Genomic DNA, 27745 nt, shown 5'->3' with positions numbered 1-27745 from the left:
CTCCAGAAGTGTTCGAACGTCAGCAGTTGTGAGTCGTGCGTAAACAGTTTTCCATTCATAAACAGGGGGTTTGGCGGGTGCATGGAATCACTTTTGGGTCTTTGTTTGGAGGACGGGCTGGATGATGTATGTAGTTTTCTCGAGCAGTACTTCGTTCAGGGCCTCTTCTCGAATCGCACCTCTCTAAAAGCTTCATCCACGTAACGTAAATGTAAATTAGTGCCAGCTGAACCTAAGCACCTAATCTAACCTACGCCTAACTATACGTATAATTCTAATGCGTAATAATATTTTTGTATATTTGAGATCGGATTGATCTTGAAGACACATTATGTTAAAATTGATGAGTTTATTTTTCGGATCAGCAGGCACTTGGATTAGTCTAGCTTGAGGATAGGTTGAAGCTTGTACTGATTGTATAGTGGTTTTAAGACAAAATCTTTTATTTGCAAGTACTGTGCAGCACGTCTAATGTGCATTATGTGCGTCAGACACCGGTGCACAGGCGTGACAAACTTGCATATATTTATATATAATTGTTCTCAGCAAGTTTAACATGTCAAGAGTTATTTTTTATGTAACCAGGTTTTTTGCTGTCATAATGCGACAGGAAAATTCCGTTCCCTTCCCACCGCTCCTCTTCCCCACGCACATACTCGACAGCAAGCCCCCCTCTCTTCCTACCGATTTGTATGTCAGGGAAATGAGAGTCGGCTCCACCACGGAGAATATGCAAAGGAAAATCATTATTAGTGAAACATGTCCACACGAGGCATTAAAAAAGCAGACATGTGGAGGGGAGGATTATTGTGTTAACGGTGCCTCGTGAGCGTGGCGATGGAAGGTAATGAAGCTTCGAGCAGAACTTCGAGCAGAGATCCGACGTGGAGAGTTTCGAGAACTTCTTCGATCAGTACATCACGGAGAGCTAGATATATGATAAAAGCCTCAATCATAGCTTCAAAGGAGTACCTAGATACTGAGGAGGGCTTGTGCTTATCAGGCCGGGCTATTAGCTGAATCAAATTTCCTTTTTGCACTGCTGGGTTCTTGCTTCACGGGGCGTTTCTGAGGGGCGGGGAATTCGTTTTAGGATGAGCACACGAAGCTTCATCGTTCAGTGAACCCCAGACTGGTGTGTCGGGTAATGGTTCAGTGTTCACCGCTGCCACAATAGGTGGTCTTTATCTGCGAGAGTGGGACTTACTGGGATACTACGGGAATGTTGTTGTTGATTTAGATTCAGCTACTCGGAACAAAAGTTCCAAGTAACACGGGCTATGGTGAGCCCGTAGTGGACTTACCTGACACAGGAGCGGGGCTGTAACTGTGTGTACTACGGGGTTGCTTGAAGGAGTGGAGATATTGAGAGGCGGGGCAAGGATGAGGATCGGGTTCTGGCTAAACTTGCGGTGGGAGTGCCGTGATTGCTTGGATAATTATAGAAGAATAGTTTATTGGGATTACGAGGGTGAATTCGTAAAATGTTTGTGTATAATCTCACCTCTATGTCGATCGTGTGTGTGTGTGAGTTGGCAGGGCAGGCTTCAACTCCTGGATACCGTCTTTCTGTCGTTGATTGCAATTGTTCCCGACACTCTTGCTTTCCATATACCTATCTATATTTGCAACTGTTGATGAGTTGTGTGTGTGTGCGTGTGTGTGTGTGGGTGTGTGTATATGTGTGAATGAGTAGGAGTCTGATTGGTTGTGACAGTGTCCGGTTGAGGTGGTCATGTCCGAGTGAGGTGATAGTGTCTAATTTTTCTCCCACAGATTGATTGATGAAGATTAAGCCACCCAAGAGGTGGCACGGGCCTGAATAGCCCGTAATTTTCCCACGGCCGTGGCCATATGACAATAATAAGCATACAGTATATAACTTTTTTTGTGTCCTCCATGAACAGGACTAGAGATTTGTTTTACATATATAAAACTAAGATGCAGTGGGTTATAGAGCATACAAGGTGATTTAAGTGCTCTTAAAATGTTAACTGCGTTTACATTTGGTGACGGTAGTGACCGGATGAGGTAGTATTGTCCTCATGGTGGCGGTTCTGTCAAGTTGGTGTTGGAGTGTCAGGTTGGTGTTGGAGTGTCAGGTTGGTTTTGGAGTGTCAGGTCGGTGAAGTGTCAGGTCGGTGGTCGCGATCACCGACTTATTAGTTGTGAAAGTTCCTGAAGCGCCTCGTCTTGACCTCCACCTCCATGACACGAGTGAATGATGTGTAAAAAACCGGAATACGAGAAGAACAAGTCATATATGCGTGTGAACATGACTGGGTATATTTTAAAGTTCCCCCACACATGAGCTCATTATAATCCTTCTGCAGTATCCTATATTCTTATGGCAAGTAACATTTCAGAGACAGCTTTACTGCTAAGTCAACCCGGCCAAACCGTGTACCGGATGTTGCATGCCGTTTTTGCCATATAGTCTAGTGATCCCAATGAAGAAGTAACATCCTGAAGCGTTCCAACTCCTTCATTATCTCTGTGCTGCTTGAGTGATCATCTGTAAGTCTCAAGCGGCCAAGCAAGGCGACTCGGGCTTCCACTGTTATCTTCACTCCAGCTCACAAGTTGGAGATTGTGAGCTGGAGTGATAGTGACCATCATTATGGTGATGGTGTCCGGGAGTGAATGGTGATGGGGGAGGAGACCTGATGGTGATGAGGGAAGAGAGAACGTTTTGAAATGAGATTCAAAGATGCTTTGGAAATCATCTATCCATAAACACACATAAACACTCGCATATACATACACATCATACACAAACTTACGCTAACACTCACACTCACACACACAAGCACACATATACATTCAATGATAAAGTCACCTAAAGCAATCTATGGCATCTAGTGTGACGCACAATACGTGAATGGGTGAAGGCAAAGGTATGACAGGTGTGTGGTGTGCAGGTATGGCAGGTGTGTAGGGACAGGTATGCCATATGTGTTAGGTGCAGATATGGCAGGTGTGTGGGTGAAGGTTTGGTAGGTGTATTGGTGCAGATACGATATGTGCATGGTTGTATGTATAGCATATGTGTGGGTGCAGGGATGTAAAGTGTGTGTGGATGCAGGTGTGGGGTTGCAGGAATGACAAGCGTATGGGTGATGTATGGCAGGTGTGTGAGTGCAGGTGTCAACAGATGCTGCTCAGCTCAAGGACATGGACTCGCTCCAATTTTCCTTTCTTTCACCTGTTATTTATATGTTGTTCACTGCCGTCACGCCTCTATATGTGTGTATGTGTGTGTGTGTGTGTGTGTGTGTATGTGTGTGTGTGTGTGTGTGTGTGTGTGTGTGTGTGTGTGTGTGTGTGTCGGTGTATTCACCAAGTTGTGCTTGCAGGGGTTGAGCTCTGGTTCTTTCGGCCCGCATATCAACTGTCAATCAATCAACCAATTTTTTTTCCACACACACACACACGACCCCCAGAAACAGGCCGTAGCAGCTGTCTAGCTCCCAGGTACCTATTTACTGCTAGGTAACAGGTGCATCAGGGTAAAAGAAACTGTACCCATTTGTTTCCGCCATCGCCCGGTCCCTAAGTCTACGAATCCAGCGTGTTGTTCCCTCACCCACCATGTCCCCCCACCTGTATATGCATGTATTTGTGTGCAAAGAGTTTCCATTGTGTTTGGTGATGTTGTCATGGTAACAGTGGTGGTAATATTGTTTTTGGTGATTTTAGAGATGTTGATTGTTGGTGTGATGTTGGTTGTGGTTGTGATGATAGTGAGAGTGTCGATGGTGTTAATTAGCAGTAGTTGCTAGGGCAGATGGTTTGACGATGGTGGTAATGGTAGTTATGGTAGTCTTGGTAATAGTGGTCGTGTCCAGGAGGCTTGTTGAAGGTGTAGGAGACGTATCAAGGTGGCTTGATAGTGGAGGGCTCGTGCCCAGGTGGCTTGGTGGTGGTGAAGGAGTCGTGACCAGGGGGCTTGGTGGTGGTGAAGGAGTCGTGACCAGGGGGCTTAGTGGTGGTGTAGGAGTCGTGACCAGGTGGCTTGGTGGTGGTGAAAGTGTTGGAGCCAAGAAGACAGGAGTGAGTCAAAGCTGACCTCGAGACTGTCCTTCACTACTTCATCTCTGCGAAATAAAATTGAAGTTATTTATGATAATAATAATGATTGACTGATGAACGACCTGATAAGGAAATCCTCAAGAATCATACCAAAGAGATCATTATCAAAGTATAAACATAAGTGTTACTTTAATTACCATTTGGGTTGGGTTTACAATCTCGGGAGCACTTCTCTACTGGGAAGCTAAAACCGGAAGCGATATGGCTCTGCTGTCCTACATGACCATAGTGTTCATCTCAAGAGAATTAAATACTCTTAAGATGTCTCTTGTCTTTTGGCCATAACAAATATTTCAGAAGCCACGGCCTTCAGTGCCGTTAGAGAATACGATCTTAAATAAAAGTGATTTTCAGAATTGAAGAAATGGTTAAGAATAATGATAAAAGAAAAAATAATTATGTAATTATATTATATATATATATATATATATATATATATATATATATATATATATATATATATATATATATATATATATATATATATATATATATATGTCGTACCTAGTAGCCAGAACGCACTTCTCAGCCTACTATGCAAGGCCCGATTTGCCTAATAAGCCAAGTTTTCCTGAATTAATATATTTTCTCTAATTTTTTTCTTATGAAATGATAAAGCTACCCATTTCATTATGTATGAGGTCAATTTTTTTTTATTGGAGTTAAAATTAACGTAGATATATGACCGAACCTAACCAACCCTACCTAACCTAACCTAACCTATCTTTATAGGTTAGGTTAGGTTAGGTAGCCGAAAAAGTTAGGTTAGGTTAGGTTAGGTAGGTTAGGTAGTCGAAAAACAATTAATTCATGAAAACTTGGCTTATTAGGCAAATCGGGCCTTGCATAGTAGGCTGAGAAGTGCGTTCTGGCTACTAGGTACGACATATATATATATATATATATATATATATATATATATATATATATATATATATATATATATATATATATATATATATATATATATATATATATATATATATATATAATCTGACATATATCACAGTGATACATGTCAGTCTATATATCACTGTATCACTGTCTTTTCTGCTTTTTTGTCTATGTCTTCTGTATGTATGTTTGTCACTGTGTGTCTGTCTGTCTTTCTGTCTCTCCTGTATGTCTGTTTCTTTTTCTCTCTATCTCTCTCTCTCTCTCTCTCTCTCTCTCTCTCTCTCTCTCTCTCTGTCTCTCTCTCTCTGTCTCTGTCTCACACTCTGACCCTCTCTTTGTCTCTCCGTTTCTCTCTCTCTCTCTCTATGTGTCTCTGTCTATATCTGTCTGAATGTCATTTTCTCTATGCCTGTGTATTTCCGTATGTCTGTCTGACTGTGAAGTGGAGAGAGGCTGACTTTGAGAGGTGCAGAGAGAGATTGACTGGGCATCCTTCCGGACAAGCGGTTAGCATTGCTCAACCGTGACTGCAGGCACTTAGAGATATTTAATCGTATTTACCTGGGGAAATTATTGGGAACGCTCTTGGCACCACTAACGTTGCCAATTTTGGCAATTTTCATCACTGATTGACATTCTGTTCTCATAGAAACTTGTAACATTTTTGGTATGAGAAGGGAATATATATATACCAGGTGATCTAAATTGTTTCTTTGGCACTATCAAGAATTCTCTAGTAATTAACAGAATTTCCTGCAGGCTGCATTGAATATGTAGACCCCATATTGTCCATATGGGGTCATGTACATAATGTAAAATCTTCATAAGGTTCACTGAAGTCCATAAGGACTTCACTGGGACTACTGAAGTCCATAAGGACTTCACTGGGACTTCTGAAGTCCATAAGGACTTCACTGGAACTTCTGAAGTCCATAAGGACTTCACTGAGACTTCTGAAGTCCATAAGTATTTCAGTAGATCGGATACTATCCTCGTACCTACAACTGTTGCTATTTCTTAACCTGCAGCTTCTTCCTCGGGGTGTTTAGGACGGGCGGAATCGTGGTTGGTGCGTGAGAACCGTGTCCGGGTTATCCCGCCGGTAATGATGACACTGGTGTTGTTATCCTCCGTCGTGCTCACGTGATGGGCTTGATGATTACCTGTCTTGGCTGTTGCTCCATCTTAAGTCACTTAATGGGTTTCATTTTGTACGTTATGCCTGTGTTGTTGCGGTAAATGTTGGTATTAATAATACGTGTGTGTGTGTGTGTGTGTGTGTGTGTGTGTGTGTGTGTGTGTGTGTGTGTGTGTGTGTGTGTGTGTGTGTGTGTGTACTCACCTAATTCACCTAATTGTACTCACCTAATTGTGCTTGCGGGGGTTGAGCTCTGGCTCTTTGGTCCCGCCTCTCAACCGTCAATCAACTGGTGTACAGATTCCTGAGCCTATTGGGCTCTATCATATCTACATTTGAAACTGTGTATGGAGTCAGCCTCCACCACATCACTTCCTAATGCATTCCATTTACTAACTACTCTGACACTGAAAAAGTTCTTTCTAACGTCTCTGTGGCTCATTTGGGTACTCAGCTTCCACCTGTGTCCCCTTGTTCGCGTCCCACCAGTGTTGAATAGTTCATCCTTGTTTACCCGGTCGATTCCCCTGAGGATTTTGTAGGTTGTGATCATGTCCCCCCTTACTCTTCTGTCCAAGTGTCGTGAGGTGCATTTCCCGCAGCCTTTCCTCATAACTCATGCCTCTTAGTTCTGGGACTAGTCTAGTAGCATACCTTTGGACTTTTTCCAGCTTCGTCTTGTGCTTGACAAGGTACGGGCTCCATGCTGGGGCCGCATACTCCAGGATTGGTCTTACATATGTGGTGTACAAGATTCTGAATGATTCCTTACACAGGTTCCTGAACGCCGTTCTGATGTTAGCCAGCCTCGCATATGCCGCAGACGTTATTCTCTTTATGTGGGCTTCAGGAGACAGGTTTGGTGTGATATCAACTCCTAGATCTTTCTCTCTGTCTGTTTCATTAAGTACTTCATCTCCTATTCTGTATCCTGTGCCTGGCCTCCTGTTTCCACTTCCTAGTTTCATTACTTTGCATTTACTCGGGTTGAACTTCAACAGCCATTTGTTGGACCATTCACTCAGTCTATCCAGGTCATCTTGTAGCCTCCTACTATCATCCTCTGTTTCAATCCTCCTCATAATTTTTGCATCGTCGGCAAACATTGAGAGGAACGAATCTATACCCTCTGGGAGATCATTTACATATACCAGAAACAGTATAGGTCCAAGGACTGACCCCTGCGGGACTCCACTTGTGACGTCTCGCCAATCTGAGACCTCACCCCTCACACAGACTCGTTGTCTCCTGTTGCTTAGGTATTCCTCTATCCACCGGAGTACCTTCCCTCTCACTCCAGCCTGCATCTCCAACTTTCGCACTAGCCTCTTGTGTGGCACTGTATCAAAGGCTTTCTGACAATCCAAAAATATGCAGTCTGCCCACCCTTCTCTTTCTTGCCTTATTTTTGTTGCCTGGTCGTAGAATTCAAGTAACCCTGTGAGGCAGGACCTGCCATCCCTGAACCCATGTTGATGCTGTGTTACAAAGTTCCTTCGCTCCAGATGCTCCACTAGTTTTTTTCGCACAATCTTCTCCATCAGCTTGCATGGTATGCAGGTTAGGGACACTGGCCTGTAGTTCAGTGCCTCCTGTCTATCCCCTTTCTTGTATATCGGGACTACGTTAGCTGCTTTCCAAATATCTGGCAGTTCCCCTGTTGCCAGTGATTTGTTATACACTATGGAGAGTGGTAGGCTCAGTTCTCTTGCACCTTCCTTTAGAACCCAAGGGAAGATTCCATCTGGGCCTATAGCCTTTGTCACGTCCAACTCTAGTAAACACTTCCTTACTTCCCCACTGGTAATCTCAAACTCTTCCAGTGGTTCCTTGTTAGCTATTCCCTCACTTACCTCTGGAATTTCTCCTTGTTCTAAGGTGAGGACCTCCTGGAATTTCTTATTCAATTCCTCACACACTTCCTTGTCATTTGTAGTGAATCCTTCCGCCCTTATCCTTAATCTCATAACCTGTTCCTTTACTGTTGTTTTTCTCCTAATGTGGCTATGCAACAATTTAGGCTGAGTCTTTGCCTTGCTTGCGATGTCATTTTCGTATTGTCTTTCTGCCTCTCTTCTCATCCTGACATATTCATTCCTGGCATTCTGGTATCTTTCTCTGCTCTCCAGTGTCCTGTTATTCCTATAGTTTCTCCATGCCCTTTTACTTTGCTGCTTAGCTAGCCTACATCTTTGATTAAACCATGGGTTTCTCATCTTCTCCTCCTTCTTCTCCCATCTTCTCATCACACACACACACACACACAGTTGTGTGTGTGTGTACTCACCTATATGTACTCACCTATATGTGCTTGCAGGATCGAGCATTGACTCTTGGATCCCGCCTTTCGAGCATCGGTTGTTTACAGCAATGACTCCTGTCCCATTTCCCTATCATACCTGGTTTTAAAATTATGAATAGTATTTGCTTCCACAACCTGTTCCTGAAGTGCATTCCATTTCCCCACTACTCTCACGCTAAAAGAAAACTTCCTTACATCTCTGTGACTCATCTGAGTTTCAAGCTTCCATCCATGTCCTCTCGTTCTGTTACTATTCCGTGTGAACATTTCGTCTATGTCCACTCTGTCAATTCCTCTGAGAATCTTATACGTTCCTATCATGTCCCCCCTCTCCCTTCTTCTTTCTAGTGTCGTAAGGCACAGTTCCCTCAGGCGCTCTTCATACCCCATCCCTCGTAGCTCTGGGACGAGTCTCGTTGCAAACCTCTGAACCTTTTCCAGTTTCATTATATGCTTCTTCAGATGGGGACTCCATGATGAGGCGGCATACTCTAAGACTGGCCTTACGTAGGCAGTGTAAAGCGCCCTAAATGCCTCCTTACTTAGGTTTCTGAATGATGTTCTAACTTTTGCCAGTGTAGAGTACGCTGCTGTCGTTATCCTATTAATATGTGCCTCAGGAGATAGATTAGGTGTTACGTCCACCCCCAGGTCTCTTTCACGCGTCGTTACAGGTAGGCTGTTCCCCTTCATTGTGTACTGTCCCTTTGGTCTCCTATCTCCTAGTCCCATTTCCATAACTTTACATTTGCTCGTGTTGAATTCTAGTAGCCATTTCTCTGACCATCTCTGCAATCTGTTCAGGTCCTCTTGGAGGATCCTGCAATCCTCATCTGTCACAACTCTTCTCATCAACTTTGCATCATCCGCAAACATCGACATGTAGGACTCTACGCCTGTAAACATGTCGTTAACATATACAAGAAATAGAATTGGTCCCAGCACCGATCCTTGTGGTACTCCACTTGTTACTGTTCGCCAGTCCGACTTCTCGCCCCTTACCGTAACTCTTTGGCTCCTTCCTGTTAGGTAGTTCCTTATCCATTCTAGGACCTTTCCCCCCACCCCCGCCTGCCTCTCGAGCTTGAACAGCAGTCTCATGTGCGGTACTGTATCAAAGGCTTTTTGGCAGTCCAGAAATATGCAGTCTGCCCAACCATCTCTGTCCTGTCTTATCCTCGTTATTTTATCATAGAATTCCAGAAGGTTTGTTAGGCACGATTTCCCTGTCCAGAACCCATGTTGATGTTTGTTCACAAACCTAATGTTCTCCAGGTGTGCAACCAGTCGTAGCCTAATTATTCTTTCCAGTATTTTACAGGGGATGCTTGTCAGTGATACAGGTCTGTAGTTAAGTGCCTCCTCCCTATCTCCTTTCTTGAAGATCGGCACGACATTTGCCTTCTTCCAGCAACTGGGCAATTCTCCTGACATAAGTGACTCATTAAAGATCATTGCCAGAGGCACGCTGAGGGCCTGTGCTGCTTCTTTTAGTATCCACGGTGATACTTTGTCTGGTCCAACTGCTTTAGTTGCATCTAGAGTTGTCAACTGTTTCATTACCTCCTCTGCTGTCACCTCTATATCTGATAGTCTTTCATCTAGGGTAACCCCTTCCAACAATGGGAGCTGCTCAGGCTCGGTAGTGAACACTCCATGGAAACTGGCATTCAGTGCCTCGCAGATTTCCTTGTCACTTTCAGTATATGCCCCCTCTGTCTTCCTTAGTCTTGTCACTTGGTCGTTCACCGACATTTTTCTTCTTATATGACTGTGTAGTAACTTAGGTTGTTTTTTCGCTTTGATTGCAATATCGTTCTCATAGTCCCTTTCCGATGTTCGTGTGTGTGTGTGTGTGTGTGTTTAAGTACAGATATACGTATTCTATAAATATTCATTATCCTCGGGAATGTATGCACGCCTACGCTTTGCTTTCAGATATTTCTAAGTGATAATCAGGTGCTGACTGGGATTCTGGGAATGAAGTGAGCTCACGAGTGTGTGTGAGAGAGAAAGAGAGAGAGAGAGAGAGAGAGAGAGAGAGAGAGAGAGAGAGAGAGAGAGAGAGAGAGAGAGAGAGAGAGTTGAAGAAACGTATTATTGTGTTAATTTCTGTTGTCTCTATTGGGATTGGACATTATCTCTGCGAGCGATGGTTTATGATCTCGTTGGAAGCTGTTAACGTCGGATGTGGGGAGCTCAAACGCGGATATCAGGCAATAGTTGCTCGTCTTTCACATTCTTCTCCTTTTGACTCACAACTTATTCTTTTCCTTGTGCCTCTCTTCTTTCATATTCTCTGTGTAAATCTCTTTTTCTATATTCTCCTTGTACCTATTCATCAACCCCCCAAGTCCTTCTCTCTCTCTCTGATTCTTGAAGAATTTCATCTCCAAAATGATACCTTGTATCTGGCCTCCTGCTCCCTGCACCTATCTTCATTACATTACACTTTCTTGGGTTAAACTATAACAACCATTTGTTCGACCATTCCTTCAGTTTGTCCAGGTCTTCTCGAAGCTTCAAAGAGTATTCCTCTGTTTAATCCGTCTCGTGATTTTGGCATCGCCAGCAAACATTGAGAGGAATGAGTCTATACCCTCTGGGAAATCATTTACGTATATCAGAAACAGGATAGGACCGAGTACAGAGCCCTGTGGGACCCCACTGGTGACTTTACGCAAATCTAAGGTTTCACTCCTCACTGTAACTCTCTGCTTCCCATTGCTTAGGTACTCCCTTATCCACTGGAGCATCTTACCAGTTACTCCTGCCAGTTTCTCCCGCTTATGCACCAACCTCTTATTGAGTACTGTGTCAAAGGCTTTCCGACAGTTCAGGAAAATGCAGATCGCCCATCCTTTTCTTTTTTGCTTAAACTTTGTCACCTGATCGTGGAATTCTATTAAGCCAGTAAGGCAAGATTTACCCTCCTTTAACCCGTGTTGGCGATTTGTCACGAAGTCCCTTCTCTCCAGTGTGTGTGTGTGTGTGTATGTGTGTGTGTGTGTGTGTGTGTGTGTGTGTGTGCGTGCGTGAAAGCGGTTAAGTATGTTATACATGCAGGTGAATGAGACTGGGTGTATGGCGGTGGCGGCACGACAATGTGGGAGTATACACAGTTTAACATGGGCGTAGAGATTTGTGAAAGGAGGTGAGGGCCGAGTGGTATAGATAGAAGACAATGTGGCCCTCAAGATGGCCCTTCGTTGTTTAAGAAAGAGGAGGAGGAGGAGGGGGGAAGACAGGAAAGGGAGAGCCGGGAAAGGAGTCAACCGTTTCATTATTTTTTTATGTCATGTCTCACTGCTCGTGAACAGCGTGCTTTACTTTCTGCTTCATTCGGCGTGTGCTTACCTAACAGTACCTACATAATGGTGATTACTGGTGAGCGAGATTTAGCTCCTCGTATCCCGTCTTGCTGTGGCTGTTGTGAATTCATTTAACTGTCCTCTCGGTTGAATGCGTTGTCATATCTGGCCTTGTAGCTTTGGAGGAAGGTGGCTTCCACACCACACGTTCAGGGTAAGAGTATTTACAGTGATTCGACTCATTTGACTTTTTCAGCTTCTATCGTTATCCTTTTGTTTTACATTGCTTTTGAAGAGTACTCGGGTATTAGGCAACTATTGTGGGTAGTTTCCTGGAATATATCAGTTGTCGGGCTACGAGGATCTCGATGATTGGAAACATTCAGATTTAGTCTTAACTACCTCCTCTTTTAGGGGATTTCACTTGCTAATATCTCTCTCACTGAAGATCTTTTTATCTCTGTGATACATTGTTGTTTCTTATTACCTTTTTTGTCCCTTAGTTCCTCGGCTTGTGTGTGTGTGTGTGTGTGTGTGTGTGTGTGTGTGTGTGTGTGTGTGTGTGTGTGTGTGTGTGTGTGTGTGTGTGTGTGTTTGTGTTTGTCTGTGTATTTTCTCGTTGATTTCTCTACTCATGCACACCTACTCTCTCTATCTTAGTTTGTCGCTCTCTATCTGTTTGGAAGGGAGGGTAAAATAGGTTATCCAAACTATAGGTGAGAAGGGAAGACACGAACAGTCATGTCGATGAACAAGAACAGAACGTCAGACACCCTACCATAAATTAATATGCAGTAATGTCATGCAACACTTGCGTTGCAATATATTCCCGGAGTTAACGTGCCTTTAACACCCCTAAGGTCTCCTTGACATCGTTGATCTCATCTTAAAATAACTTTTGGTTGAGTCTTACCTTTATCTTCAGATTGCTTTCCATTTCCCAAGGTTAAACATTTAGAGTTGACATATTTTTGAGGTTTGTACTGATATATTTTAGCAAAATCAAACATATAACGTTACGTTTAATATGTAGTTTCTTACGATAATGAGAGGCAATGATATTTATGCTACTGGTTTAAACTCCTGGAAAACAAAATGTTTCGATTTTCTTTACGTCACGTGGTCGTAACATAGTCGATCACGCGAGCTAATATAACGTCTCCCAAGGAACACGCAACATTGAGGAAACTGGTTGGTGATTACGGCACACGAGGCTGGTATTATAGACCGCTGGAGGGAGAGATGAGTTAGTCATCGGCGCCAGGGGCCGGTTTGGAGCTATTGCTGCCCCTCTCATACTGCCTCTCTCACTCACAATGCCTCGCACCGTCGTCTTTTGTGTACTCTCACTCGCTGTAATAGTGCTTATCTATCAGTGACTATTGGAGAATGGTGTCTAGCTCCTATTGCCCCGTCTACTAGCCGTGTTGTATCTGGTGAGTTTTGTTTAACTTTGCTGATGTTCGAGTTCTTGCCATATCTGGCATTACAAGTTGTCGATAGAGTTAACTTTCACAACTTCTCTTTCAGTGCATTCCACTTATCGACCACCTGGTCAGGGTACGAGTATTTCCTTATATTTCTTCAACTCATTTTCCAGCTTCCAATTACGTCCTATTGTTAGTTTTTTTTTACAGTGGCAACACAGTCCTGGTCACCTCTTCTGTTCCCCGTAATTAATGTTAATGTTAATTAAATATATTAATTATCTCCTCTTGGATTGTGAGATTGAGTTTCCTTAACTTGTCTTCGTAGTTTAGGTATCTTAATTCTTGCACTAGGCTCGTAGCAAACCTGTGTATTTGTACACAATGTTTATCATTCGGATTCGCTCAGAGAAAGGGTCGATCAGAGTGATTTACCCTCTGAAGCAGTGAGAATAATGTACATTATTCAGATTTGTTCGATACAAAAATAAAACTTCAAACAGCAAAACGAGGAAGGTGTCAAGTGCAAGGCCAGATGTGCCAGACAAGGGTAAGGCGACACCCTGGGACCAAACACATCAAAACTCGACCCAACTCCCGTCTAGCTTCTTTTATTTTTAATTTCATTGTCTGTACACAGGTAGGAACGGGAGTAGACGACATATCAATCGCTGTCTGTATGCTTAGAGCTCTCCCTCTTTTATTTCATTTTTAGCCTTACTCAACTAGTATTCCCTGGAATACGATCCGTCAATCTGTTTGCAGCCAGGTCCCTAATTACTGCTGGGTGAACAGGGACTAATAATTAAGGACCGATGCCCAGTCGACACTCCAGGTCCAGGGTTCGAACTGGCCGGATTCGGTTGCGAGGCTCTGGGATGAATGTGCTTCTACTACAAAACAAGGACTGTTATCTCTAGTATCCACCACTTCCTTCATTACAAAACACCAATGCTACACATTTTCTCCAAACAGTTCACTCATGACAAGAAAACCAAAACGTATCACTTTACTACACTTCCTCTGGGAGCGGCGAACATGTCCTTCAAACCGAGCTGGAGGTGAGTGTGAGTATCAAAACACCCTCGACTAATGTTTCAGCTGTCACACGTTCTCCCACATGAATTAAATTGCCTTCCGTGAGACACCAAACTAGCTCCTGGCGATCGGTGACCCTCAACTGTGAACCAAATGATACACTTTGGTAGCACACATTCTAATAGTTTAAACTTTCTTACTTTCGAATTTTTCCCGTCGCATTAAAAACATCTTTGTATTTAGGTAATTGCTGAGTGTTTTTTTGTCATTTCTATTGTGTATTAAGCCATTGTGCGTGTGGACTGTTCCGTCAGTGGGACGGACTCGCTACCCGTGTGGCCGGACGAGAAATCAAAAATTGGTTCCTCGTGAAGGCGTGTGGCGGCCAAGGCAGGTGTTGAAGGTCAGTGGGCGGCAGAGCGAGGCTACGGTCTGGTTTGGCCGGCGGTGATGCGTGTTCCCTTCTCCCTCAGGTCTGGTGTTGCTGCGTGTGGTGTATGTTCCCATCTTTCTAGGGTTTGACGTACGTGTTGTAGTGGCGTGTTCCCTTCTATCTGGCGTACGCTGTAGGTGGCAGCGGTGCTCGTTCCCTCCTCTTCGGCTTCTCCTTGAGCTGATCTGATTGTGATGATTGTTTTCCATCCCACATAAACGCTTTAGTGACCAAGTAAACAACACTAATACCGGGATATACACATGCCTGGATACATGGGGCTCACGGTATGAATTGTTCACGAACTTGGAGCGTGACGCCATTCACGACCTGGTTACTGACATGCTGACATTAAATAAATTGAATATAATTTTAGATTTCATCTTCAACGGAAATATAATTTGTGTTTACTAGTTGTGTTTATGCGGGGGTTGAACTTTGCTCTTTCGGCCCGCCTCTCAACTGTCAATTGTGTTTATGTAAATGAGTTTTGAACACAAACACGCGTATATATATTATGATTATAATAGGAACTGGCTTTAAAAGAAGTAATAATCTTATACAAGGAAGTACATTTAATTAAAAAATTTTTGAAAGATTTTCCCTAATAGGCAGAGTATATTCCCTAATACACTTAATGAGATTTTGAAAGAAATCAAAGAGACAAAATTATATATAGTCAATAAAAATAAATAAAAAAAATGTTGCGTATTTATGATTTTAATAAAAATTAAAATTTGTTTCAAAATCTTACCAGATGTACTTTCAAATATGCTGATTAAAAGTAATGGGTCAAAGAGCTGTAAATTCGAATAATTTAACCTCCAACAACTTCATTGCTGCTTATAATACTAGGACCTATGTATATGTATATGTAAATACCGGATATCTGGGTACTTTTGTTACCATTTTTCTAAGTGAACTTGTTTCTTAGGTATTTGTCCATACAAGTTCCTGCATAAGCGTACCTTGAAGCTACCTAAGCACATTCACAGACTTGTTACCTTCAGCGACCATACAGGGCTTTAATATGGTTGCTGGTCACCGAGTTCACTCAGGTATTCACAGAATAGATTTCTTGTGTGGTTGGCCAGAATGATGGGCATGCATAACGGGCTGGTGTGACGGACAGGTATAACAGGTAGGTGAGACGGGCAGGTGTGACATGCATATGTGACTGATAGGTGTCTCAAGCATGTATAACGAGCAGGTGTGACAAGCAGGAATGACAAGAGGTGAGGCGAGAAAGTATTACGAGCACGTGCTACAAGCAGATGTGACGAGCAGGTAAACTGAGCCGGTGTGACAAGGGGGAAGAGGTGGCAAGCAGGTGTGGCCAACGGGCGTAACAGTGCCATTCATAGTATGCTGTGAAAGGAAGGCGAGGAAGGAGCCTGGGGCATACGTAACGCACTGTTGCTTCAGCACCTGCCTGCTAATGACCGCCGAAGGCTAGTGAAGATAAGACCTGGTCAAGCTTCACTGAGAAACCAAGAAAAACGCTGAAGACAATAATCTACACTTCCAGTCAATATATCGACTAAGGCCCCTCATAAAATACAATCATATACATGTTAATTGGAATTGCTTCGGTATATAACCGAATATTCTTCTAGCATATTAAAAAAGGGATCAAATAAAGGCAAACATGTTGGGAGTGTAGCTACATAGTAAGCCATCCCACCCAACATGGAGTATGTAGATGCATGTGGTGCCTCGCATGTAGGTTATAATTAACGTCAGCCATGCTACACAAGGTCACTGGTTCGATCCACCGCCTTAGTTTGTGTGGGGTTGGTGGAGCTTGGTCTTCAAACATATACACACACTGTGGGGGGTTGATGGTGTTTGGTCTACCCTCCTCCCACACTCTCTGAGGACTGGTGGTATTTGGTCTAAACACACACACACACACACACACACACACACACACACACACACACAGATTCAGAGGTATGCCACCAGACTGGTCCCGGAATTGAGAGGTATGAGCTACCAGGAAAGGTTAAGGGAGCTGAACCTCATATCCCTGGAAAACAGAAGAGTAAGGGGGGCAGATAGACCTACTGACCCGCATGATAAAATGCATTTGTAAAGGTTTTCGACAAATCTAACCAAGATATCACACTGTGTTGTATAACACTGTATTGTGCTGCAAAGTTCTATTGTATGCATTTACCTTGTGTTGAATTATATTACGTTATGCTGTATTGTATTTCATTGTTCTGTATTGTATTTAATTGTGTAACTATTTTCTATAATATTGTATTGTATACAATTATATTTACAAATTGGAATATTTATAGACGAGATAATTCTCCAACTAAAAAAATAATTGAAAACCATTTAAACAAATTAATAATTATTTTTGTTCTGCAAAGCGATGGCTAAGAGGCGACATTTTACAAATAATGAAATCCAAGACCTTGATAATCTTAATTTAGAAAAATAATTTAACATTGAGATATTATTTATACGCAACAATGGTATTAATGATATTGGAAAATGATTTCCGCCATGATAATAAAAATAAGTTTTGTTTAATTCGATGGTGGGGAAATGTAACAGTTTACAAGGCAACAGTTATCGTTACAAGACACAAGTTATCGTTACAAGACACAAGTTATCGTTACAAGACACAAGTTATCGTTACAAGACACAAGTTATCGTTACAAGACACAAGATATCGTTACAAGACACAAGTTATCGTTACAAGACACAAGATATCGTTTCAAGACACAAGTTATCGTTACAAGACACAAGTTATCGTTACAAGACACAAGTTATCATTTCAAAACACAAGCCACCGTGACCCGGGTGTTGGAGCAACAGTTTCGTATATTAACCAGAGTTCCAGTCTTCGATGATCTACATAAGCAAGTGAAAACAAAAACAGGTTTAATTAATAGATTTTCTTGTGATCCGCAACTCATCCAATGCCACCTTAAGAAAGCCCCGAGTCAAGAAATTCTCTCCTCGATAATTTTTCTCAACGTCAAAGCTAATTGATTTGATTATTTTTTCAAGTAGGAATTACGACGATCGTCATTTAAGGGTTATCCAATAATATCCTTCTCATCACACGTCTGCAAGTAATCTTTTTTAGAGATTATTAGTCCTTGAATATTCAATAATGTTTACAGATATTTGCAATGCATCATGTCGGAGGAAATTATTACGCACAGAGACTGTGCTGTTACTGATACTGTGATCGACATCTCACGGTGTTTAAGAAAGAACTTGATAAATCGACTTGAGAATGGTTCAGGACGGACCGAAACGTCGTCGTCTCTTCACTTTCTAGTGTGTGGTTTGGTCAACTTGATAAACATCTATAAGGCATACCTCATCAGCCAGACTGTGATTCATACGTCAGGCTGCGAGCAGCTGCGTCCAACAGTCTGGTTGACTAAATCATCAACCAGGAGGCCCTGGTCGAAGAACAGGCCGTAAGGACGTTGATCCCTAAAGCCAACAGCCAGCCAGTAGTCAACAGGTAGACAGGTACTTCAGTTACCTGACACTACAGTCTGGCTGGTCACAAACCACTCGTAGTTTGACGTGTGTTTGTGTTGACTCGGTTGTATGCGCGCGCGTGGGTTTGTTTCTAGTACCATATCTTGCGAAATGTTAAGTTCAAGCTCGTGTACCTTGACCTTAACATTTCGTAAGATATAGAAAACTTGATTATTAAAGAACAACAGCAGCACTATATTTGCTATACAGGAGACAAATCCTTAACTCTGATTTCACAACTACAAGAAGCTGTTCAGAAAAAAATATATTTTCTTTTTTTTATCACATTGTAGGAAGATATATGTTCCTGACGTGTACCAAAGTCTTTCAAGGAGAGTAATATCTCTCGAAATGATCGAGAAAATATCACAGAATCTTAAATTCAGTCGAATATATCACAGAAACATAAATTCAGTGGAACATGTTCACTCTAGTAAACAATCGCCTTAGAAACCTCAAGTGAGCAACCCTGGCGGAGGTGCGAGACTTGGCGAGCCTCGAACCTTGCACTGGGAAAATCATTCGACGTGTAAATACCACGACCACTGCAGGAGTTTCAGTGCTAATCGTGTGTGCTGGCGAGGGGTGGCCTCCACGAGTCGTTAATCTGGATTATCTACCTTCCCTGTAATGACGGCTACAATTAGGTGGTAGCTGCTGCCTCTGTCTTAAAGGTGCCTCGAACACCACCACAACTACCACCACTTCGACTAGTACTACTACTATTACTACTGCGATGTTATTGTTACTATTACAACTAGTAATGCTGCATGGCAGAACTGTGGTTCTGCTACCATTACTATTGCTGTTATTTTTACTACAACCACAACGTAACTACTATACCGACCACCACCACCACTATCACCACCAAAATAATCACAACCACAACTAATGTTGGAACACTCGTCACTAAACTTTCCCAATGTATCATCGTCCAGTTGGTGTGTGAACTTTTGAAAATGTTAATATTCGTAATGAATATTTACATTCAAAATTCTCCTTCTTTTCTAATTATCTATATTACAATAATTGCTATAATTATAATATTAATAATAATTATTATCATCATATCAAAGGCATCATTGACTATTGATTATAATACATTTTCTCGCACTCGAAATAAAATATTATACTAGCGCTGAAAATTAAAACGAAAATACATTAATTTAGATTATAATATAAATCTTGACGTGACTCGAGACTTAAGCTTCATAGAATAATGATAGAATCAATATGTCTTGTCCGAGCACTATATCATTTGTTTGTCTGACGTCCGGGGTCTCAACAGTTTATATTTTATATATATATATTATATATATAGAGAGAGAACAACACAGTTTGTCAACACCACTTGAACGTTACTACATGGACGGGTCAACACGTGACAACATCAGTATGGGTCCATCACCACTCACAAGATGGGTATGGGTCCATCACCACTCACAAGATGGGTATGGGTCCATCCACCACTCACTAAGATGGCGTATGGGTCCATCACCACTCACAAGATGGGTATGGGTCCATCCACCACTCACAAGATGGGTATGGGTCCATCACCACTCACAAGACCCTCCAGATGGGTATGGGTCCATCACCACTCATAAGATGCGTTATGGGTCCATCACCACTCATAAGATGCGTATGGGTCCATCACCACTCACAAGATGGGTATGGGTCCATCACCAATCATAGATGGGTATGGTCCAGTCACCCTCATAAATGCCTATGGGTCCATCACCACTCACAAGATGGGTATGGGTCCATCACCACTCACAAGATGGGTATGGGTTCCATCACCACTCACAAGATGGGTATGGGTCCATCACCACTCACAAGATGGGTATGGGTCCATCACCACTCACAAGATGGGTATGGGTCCATCACCACTCACAAGATGAGTATGGGTCCATCACCACTCACAAGATGGGTATGGGTCCATCACCACTCACAAGATGGGTATGGGTCCATCACCACTCACAAGATGGTATGGGTCCATCACCACTCACAAGATGGGTATGGGTCCATCACCACTCACAAGATGGGTATAATATATTAAAACTACTAAACTAAATCTAAATAGCTGATGACGTTCGAAAGAGAAAATTTAGCTGATGTTGAGCTTATAAGGCCTATCACCCTCCGAAAATTATTATAATATCATACTGACCAAACAGCAACTATACTTTAATACTGAACGTAATCCACAACTAAATTAAACTCCAAGTGTATGTAAACTACTGCATGTGTATTTACCAGAATTTATCTATGAACTCTCATTGACAGGACACACCAAGCATTTACGCCATCAATACGATGCCTGCGCATCTTTGCTCAATTATAGCGGTTGTATATATTTTCGTTGTATATATTCCTTGCATTATAGCTGGAGTGTTAGTGGAAAATAAAGTGTAAACTGTGATAACTGGCTGTTAGTTCAGTTTCATTATATTTTTATAATACTTTTGGTGAAAATTCGTTACGTAGTAATTTAAATCCCCAGTATATTTTGTAGAATATATGTACAATTTACACACAATTTTAAAATAATTGTACATTGTATTTTCTTGTTATTTTTACATATAAAAAAGCAAAATATATAATAAGATATGTAGATCGACAGTAATTTAAGAATTACATTAGTTTGCCATGACTAATATTGAACATTTTCTGTTAAGGCAAGACTGATGGCATTGCCCGTTTTCTGTGGTGATATTTATAACCTGATAACCTATATATAACCTGAACAGAGTTTATTTATTTATACGGACTACGGATTATATACAATTACTGTACCAGGGTGGACGATATATTTACAATACTATATATTCCTAGATGAAGTACAATCAAAATGTTTCAAAAGTATGAAGGCTATGACACATATATCCTCTCCCGAGTCGAGTCCGCGTTCAGCTTCCGAAGCTGATCCGATATTTTTTTTTTATATAAAAAAGTTCTTACATTCTTCTATAGCCACTAGCACGCATAGCGTTAATCCTAAATTTTCCGCGGCATGCGTCTCGATAAGTCTTTAAACAACTAGTTCACTGCTGGGTTAACAAGCTACAGTTAACGATTGGCACCCGGTCAATTCTCCCCGGTCAGAATACGAACTTAGGCCAAAGCGCCTGGCGAATATTTTACCACTGCGCCACAGGGACTGGTAATGTGTTAATGACGATGTGCATATTTTATCTATGTCAAAGTCATTGTTGCTTAATAAGTAGTATTAAGCCAGAGGATTTTCTAGTCTCTCAACAAGGATTTTCTCAAACAAAAAAAATCATTCCAACGGTTGATTAGTTTAATGTTGGGCTTAAGCCCTATATATGAACCTCTGGAAGGTTATTATGGCCACTACAATCGCTTTTTGACCAACTGCAAGAATACTTTTGACCTGAACAGAGTAAATTCTCAGTGCATATACAACGAGAGGGGAGATATACACTATCCGGGGCTCACATTCGTATGATGAGAGCAAGGATACTGACCTATTGCTTTATATTTTGTTATTAATGTCTTGCTGCAATCCTTGCTTTCTTCCAGATTAGTGGTCTCGTTTAGTCTTTATTACTTTTACCAATTTGATTTTTTTTCAGGCGATCAGTAATATATTTCAGAAATAAACAATCAGTTTATTTCAGAAATTACCTGACTCTTCTATTTTGATTAAAAGATTTGTATTATTTTGAAACATATTGCTTTCTCTACTGAAGTGAATTAATGTATATATAGAAGAAGATAGGTTCCCTTTTTGTTTTAAACCGTTCATTATTTCTGTTCTGCAGGTGCTGAGGGGCTGGCGGCAGAAGTACGAGTTCCTGTTGGGTATAGTGAAGGAACCCGGGCGCCTGCTGCCAGAGTCCCTGATGAAGGAGATACAGATGGTCGAGGTCAAGCGGCAGGGGTACGCCATCGAGCGGGCGCTGGTGCAGGCCAACCTTGAGACCTGGGAGGCCACCATGGGCGGCAACAAGGGCAAGAAGCTGGTCGACAGGTACGTACGCTGAATAAACCCACCTGCACTCATACGGACCAGTTCGTACGCTCACGTACATTTTGTACCCTATCAGGCAACGGGCAGTTTTTGTTCGTACGCTCACGTACATTTTGTACCCTATCAGGCAACGGGCAGTTTTTGTTCGTACGCTCACGGACAAGTCTGCGCTATCCCAGACACGTTCGCAAACTTGTAGACATGTGCGTATTCTCACGAAGAAGTGTAAATACTCATGGTATGTCTTATCCTCATGGACAGGTCTTAACTTCAATGAGAGGTCTTACCCTCTTGGAAGGACTTAGTTTCTTGTTCAGGTCATAACCCTCATGAACAGGGTTTAGCCCCGTAGGTAGGCCTTAGCCTCTTGGGCATATCTACATCAAGCTAGATTAGCAAATTCAGGGAGTATTCTTCCTGCCAAGAGGGTCCCAAGTTCATTACCCGCGGCAGGGCAGAAGTGCTTGGGCAACGTTTCCTTTCAGCTGATGTCTCTATCCATCTTAAAGCACATATGTACCAACTGCCATCAGTAGTTGGCCTAGGTGGACCTCAGCAACGCAAAACTATAATGAGTTACAACAAAATGCATATTTTTCAAATAAGGGTTACACGAACATTTGATTTAGTTATCCATGCATTTGATAGAAAATTGCATTATCATCAGTGGTACTTTAGAAAACGTTCCCAATAGCAAGGAAGACTAGCATAGTTTTATCTTCATATTTTATTTGTATATACAAGAGTTCTTTCATTCTCGTAAATACACTAGCACACATAGCGTTTCGTTATCGGTTTCGGCATTACTATATAACGCTTCCGAATATATAATAATAAGTTGACAATCGATTTGAGAATGGTCCAGGACGGACCGAAACGTCGTCGTCCCTTTATTTTCTAGTGCGTGGCTGAAGTTACCATACTTCAGCCACGTTATTGTGACTCATCGCCTGCATTTAATAATAAGCTTTATATAGATAAGGGAGTACCACCTCTGGCTGGAAGAAGGGGACCCTTGGCCTCGGAGGAAACCACACATAACTCATTAGTGGGAATGTTTAGGTCCCCCTCCAATACAGCTTTAATTGAATATTTTATGTTGTATAAATTATTATATATGTGTATGTATTAAGTCAACTCTCGTATCACGAACGGTTGAGAGCCACAAGGCTAACAACACTGTAAACCGGCAGGACATGGCGGATTTCATTGAAACCTTTAAAATACTGATAAATTTGGAGGATGTTGATCCGGACAATTTCTTTAAAAGGTCAGATGTAACATGAACGAGTAGAAATGGTCTCAAGCTCAACAAGCCACAATATAGGACTGTGAACAGAAGATGCTTTTTCACCCATAAGGTTATTAACCCATGGAACCACCTACCCACTGAAGTTGTAAATGGCAAAACACTGTTGGGTTTTAAAATACAACTGGAAAAGATCACCAGGGCAAATGGGGGGGACCTTTGACAAGCCACCGGCTTCCTGTCCTAGCATTAGTCACCCACAAATAAATTCGAGCACTTTTTTATTTTTCTAAAAAACACAAAAAGAAAAAAAGAAAAACTTTATGCACCGTAATTTTTTGTTCCTGATATCAATGTTTTTATTTGTATTTTTTTATTAAAATTTGTTATAAATTTTGAAGTGAATTAATTATTTAAAGACTATTAAAGTTTAATTTTTATTAATAAATGAAACACTTTTTGATAACCGATATCTATTTATATTACTTTTCGTTAAAAATATTACTGTTAACACTCAGTTTACATCAATAATTGAACAAAAGTTCATGTCAAATGACATGACTTTAGAGGAACAGGTTATCCCTGCTCCTCATGTCACGAGATGCCCCTCATTACAATGAGATAACTAGTAGGATATCCATCGAGCCAATTACATGTCATGAAGGATACACTAGTGGAAAAGGATATGCTTCATATCAATGACATGACTAGTGGAGTAGGATATCCTTCATGTCAATGTTTGCCGACGATAACAAAATATGAGACAACAGAAGTCTATGGCAGAATATTCCAAGTGGACTTCAGACAACAAAACTAGAGAGATGATTTGCGAATTGGCTGCTAGACTTTAATCCAAGTAAATGCAAGGTGATGGGATTTGGGACAGGGATGAGAAAGCTACAAGATGACTACACGATGATAAACACAAATTCGAGTCAAAAAAGTAAAAAAAACAAATAACTGGAGGTATAAGCTAACTATTCAACCTCATGCAAAGTTTGCAAACATTCGTGAAGTCTTAGAACTTTCGTGCTATTTTATACGTCATATGTTAAACCAGAACTAAAATATGTAGCCGCAGTGTAGCATCTCCACCTGAAAAAACACAAAATAAAACAAGAGAATGTCCAGAAGTTTGCTACGAGACTGGACTCTGAACTAAGGGAACTGAGCCCCAGGGAAAGGCTGAGAGAAACCCTCAAGAAAAGAGTGGAAAAAAGGAGCAATAATATTACGTATATAAAAGTCGTCGAGACATTGATAAATTGGACAAAACTGAAATGTTTAGCAATAGCTGCGCGTCCTAAAGAGAATAAAGTCTGATTACTATTACTGCCTGAATCCTGGGGCAGGATACACGGGCATGGCATGTGTCCTGGCGTAGGTCATCAGTATCGTCAGGTTTAGGGACATATCAACATCAGCATCGTCCGATCCAGAGACAGATCAGTATCAGTATCGTCCGGTCCAGAGACAGATCAGTATCAGTATCGTCCGGTCCAGAGACAGATCAGTATCAGTATCGTCCGGTCCAGAGACAGATCAGTATCAGTATCGTCCGGTCCAGAGACAGATCAGTATCAGTATCGTTCAGACCATGGACAGATCAACATCAGCATCGTCTGCATGGATCAGAGCAACACCGGAATGCCGGTATACTGGGTAGACCAACACCAGCATGCCCGGAACAGGAGCAGATCATCACCCAGCATCACCCGTGTTCTGGTAGAAATAGAGAACCACACCCAAGTTTCTTACCAGGTCGGGCGGAAATGACTAGTTGCTTCTGCTTTATACCGTGCAAGATCTCCAGACTAAGATCCCACCTGCCCCATACTTACCCCACACCTACCCAATACCTCTCTCATACCTGCCCCCACACCTGCCCCATGTCTCAAACACTCCTGCCAAGCTTCTGCCGCACCCTAAATTCAGGCTCCGCCTCCTAAATGAGACTCAAGTCTCGAGGGGTCTTGGAAGATAAATACAAAGACATTCACCACATGAAAGACAGACACAGAAGAGCCAAGTGTATTGAGACACAGTACATACTTCGTGCCGTAAATGAGATACAGATACAAACTCCGGGTTCTATAAAATAGACACAGACAGCTCTATAAAAATAGACCACAGAACCTCACAATCATAGATTGGCATAAGGTAAAGGCTCACACCAAGGCGTTAAAGAAAGTAAGATTCACAAAGGTTCTCAGATCTTGTCAGAGTTGTCAGAAGATAATTTATATTCTGTTTTTAATGTTTACTACGACTATTATTGTTATTATTATTATTACTATTAGTCACACTAAACAGTTATCAGTGTCCCTGTCATCTGGCAAAAACAGTTCTATTGTTAACATTCCAGTAATACAATGCACAACAGCTTCATGGTATTTCCTGTCCGTCACCAGCTTCCCCTTCTGCTTTCTGTATACCTATCCTCATACTGTCCACCCGCCAACTGTAACCTATCTTCTTGTCCCGACACCTACCGTAACCTATTCTATCCATCCACCTAACCTATCCTCCCGTTCACTACCCCACCGTAACCTACCCTGTCCAAGCACAGCAATCTATCCTCCTGTCCACCCGTTAAACCATAACCTATCCTCCTCCTGTCCACGGCTCACTAGTCGCATACGATTTCCCCAGCATAATTAACCAGTTGGGTTTGGAATCCAAGGAAGCCACACCCACGGAAATTGGTGATCACAGACACCAGCATCACCATGACGGGCTCAGTTTGTTCTAGACAAAGGCTTATTGTTCGGTGTGTGACGAGGAACAGTTCAATAATGGTAAGGAAAATCCAATAAGCTGAAAATTTCAAGAGGTTAAAGATTAAAGGTTATGTGAGTTATTCATTTGTTTGAACTTTTTTGAGCGCTTTCAGGACTTTTTTTTTTAATGCAGAAAGAATATTGATTGATTAGGATTGTGTTGTGTTGAGGCATATTGAGATTAGGGAATTGTTTACATCACTGGCTTCAGTAAATTGCGTTTCTTTGTTTTAGTTTGTGTGTGTGATATGTGAGTGTGTATGTATGCTGGATATGTGTGTGTTATGTATATGTAATGTGTGTTTACTATCTAAAAAGAAAAAGTTTTAAAAGAAGGTAAAGAAGACTTCGGAAGGTTATACCAAACACGATTACACTAAGGAACAAACATATATAAAGCCAATAATTTTACAGTTGAATTAGTTTATTAAGGACTCAATCCTCATGGTATGGGCGCTGGTGGAAGTGTGACAACCACTCATATTATTCACCATATATAATTCTCTACGACATCTAAGATCTATCTGTTTAACTAAGGAGGGATGAAACACAAACTCTTAGACATGGAGGAAGATATACATACCGGAGGCTCCTCAAATGCAGGCTATGAAGAACATTGTATAGCAGCTGTTTGAGGCAGGTCTGATAAGTTTGAGGCTTAGTTTAGTGCTGAGTTCCAGGCCTGTCAACCTCTGGAGGGTTATAAAGGTCACCACAATTGATTACTAACCAGCCAGCAAGTTTACTTTAGTTCTGAACATAGTCTAGGACTAAAGTAAACTCTCAGTGTACATGAAGAAGCGAGGTATACCTCTCGGTATCGATATACTCAGACTTGGTATGCTTGTAACTGCGAGTCTGGTGACTTCGCAGTGATGGAGGACGCAGCGAGACTGTTGGTGACCAACCTATTCAACAGAAATTGGAGATGATTCTCAAAACAAGTTTCATGTATTTGTTGGAGAACTTACCAACAGTGAGTATACTATCGACTGGTCTCTAGTTCGATTCCCGGACACAGCGTTACGTTTGGGCATATTTCCTTACACCCGATGGCGCTGTTCACTTAGCAGTAAATACGCCCTTGGGAGTTAGTTGACTGGTTTGCATTGCATCCAGTTAAAATGCGTCGAAACCTGTACATCTTTCCACATTTATGGCGGTTTCTTTGCATTTATTAAACAGTTTATTAGCTCCGAAGCACTACAAGGCTTTTATAACACTTATAACCTTGGGATGGGCAGTTATGAACCATGTAAACTTGAATAAATGCAAACAAAGCCATCTTGATTGTTGAAACATGTACAGGTTTCGTAAATGGATGGGTAAATGCTTGATGAATCATGACTCACAATTACAACGGAAACTTTGCCATAATAACATGTACAAGTGAGTTTGTTGGACATATGATTACTGAGAAAAGTTGCTAACAAATATTTGACAAGAAAACCATGGGTTAAATTTTCCTTCTCCAGGAGATTCTTCTTTGTTTACTGATAATTATCCCTAGTGCGAGTCACCAGCCGGTGTTTAAGCGCAACAGTAATACAGACCAACAGGAGATCAAG

At 41.7% G+C, this 27745-nt stretch overlaps 1 protein-coding gene across 1 annotated transcript in view; it reads left to right on the top strand.

Annotated features, from left to right (window-relative positions):
- The window catches only part of LOC123762313 (uncharacterized), a 95301-nt gene that overhangs the window by 19987 nt on the left and 47569 nt on the right, over window positions 1-27745 (top strand). The window contains 1 exon segment of the mRNA XM_069325147.1: window positions 21940-22148. Coding sequence (XP_069181248.1) covers window positions 22021-22148 — 128 coding nt within the window. The 5' untranslated portion in view covers window positions 21940-22020.

The sequence above is a fragment of the Procambarus clarkii genome, chromosome 2 (genome assembly GCF_040958095.1).
Source record: "Procambarus clarkii isolate CNS0578487 chromosome 2, FALCON_Pclarkii_2.0, whole genome shotgun sequence".
Lineage (NCBI taxonomy): Eukaryota > Metazoa > Arthropoda > Malacostraca > Decapoda > Cambaridae > Procambarus > Procambarus clarkii.
Note: the sequence above shows the minus strand (reverse complement) of the source record. Positions and strands in the feature narration are given on the sequence as shown.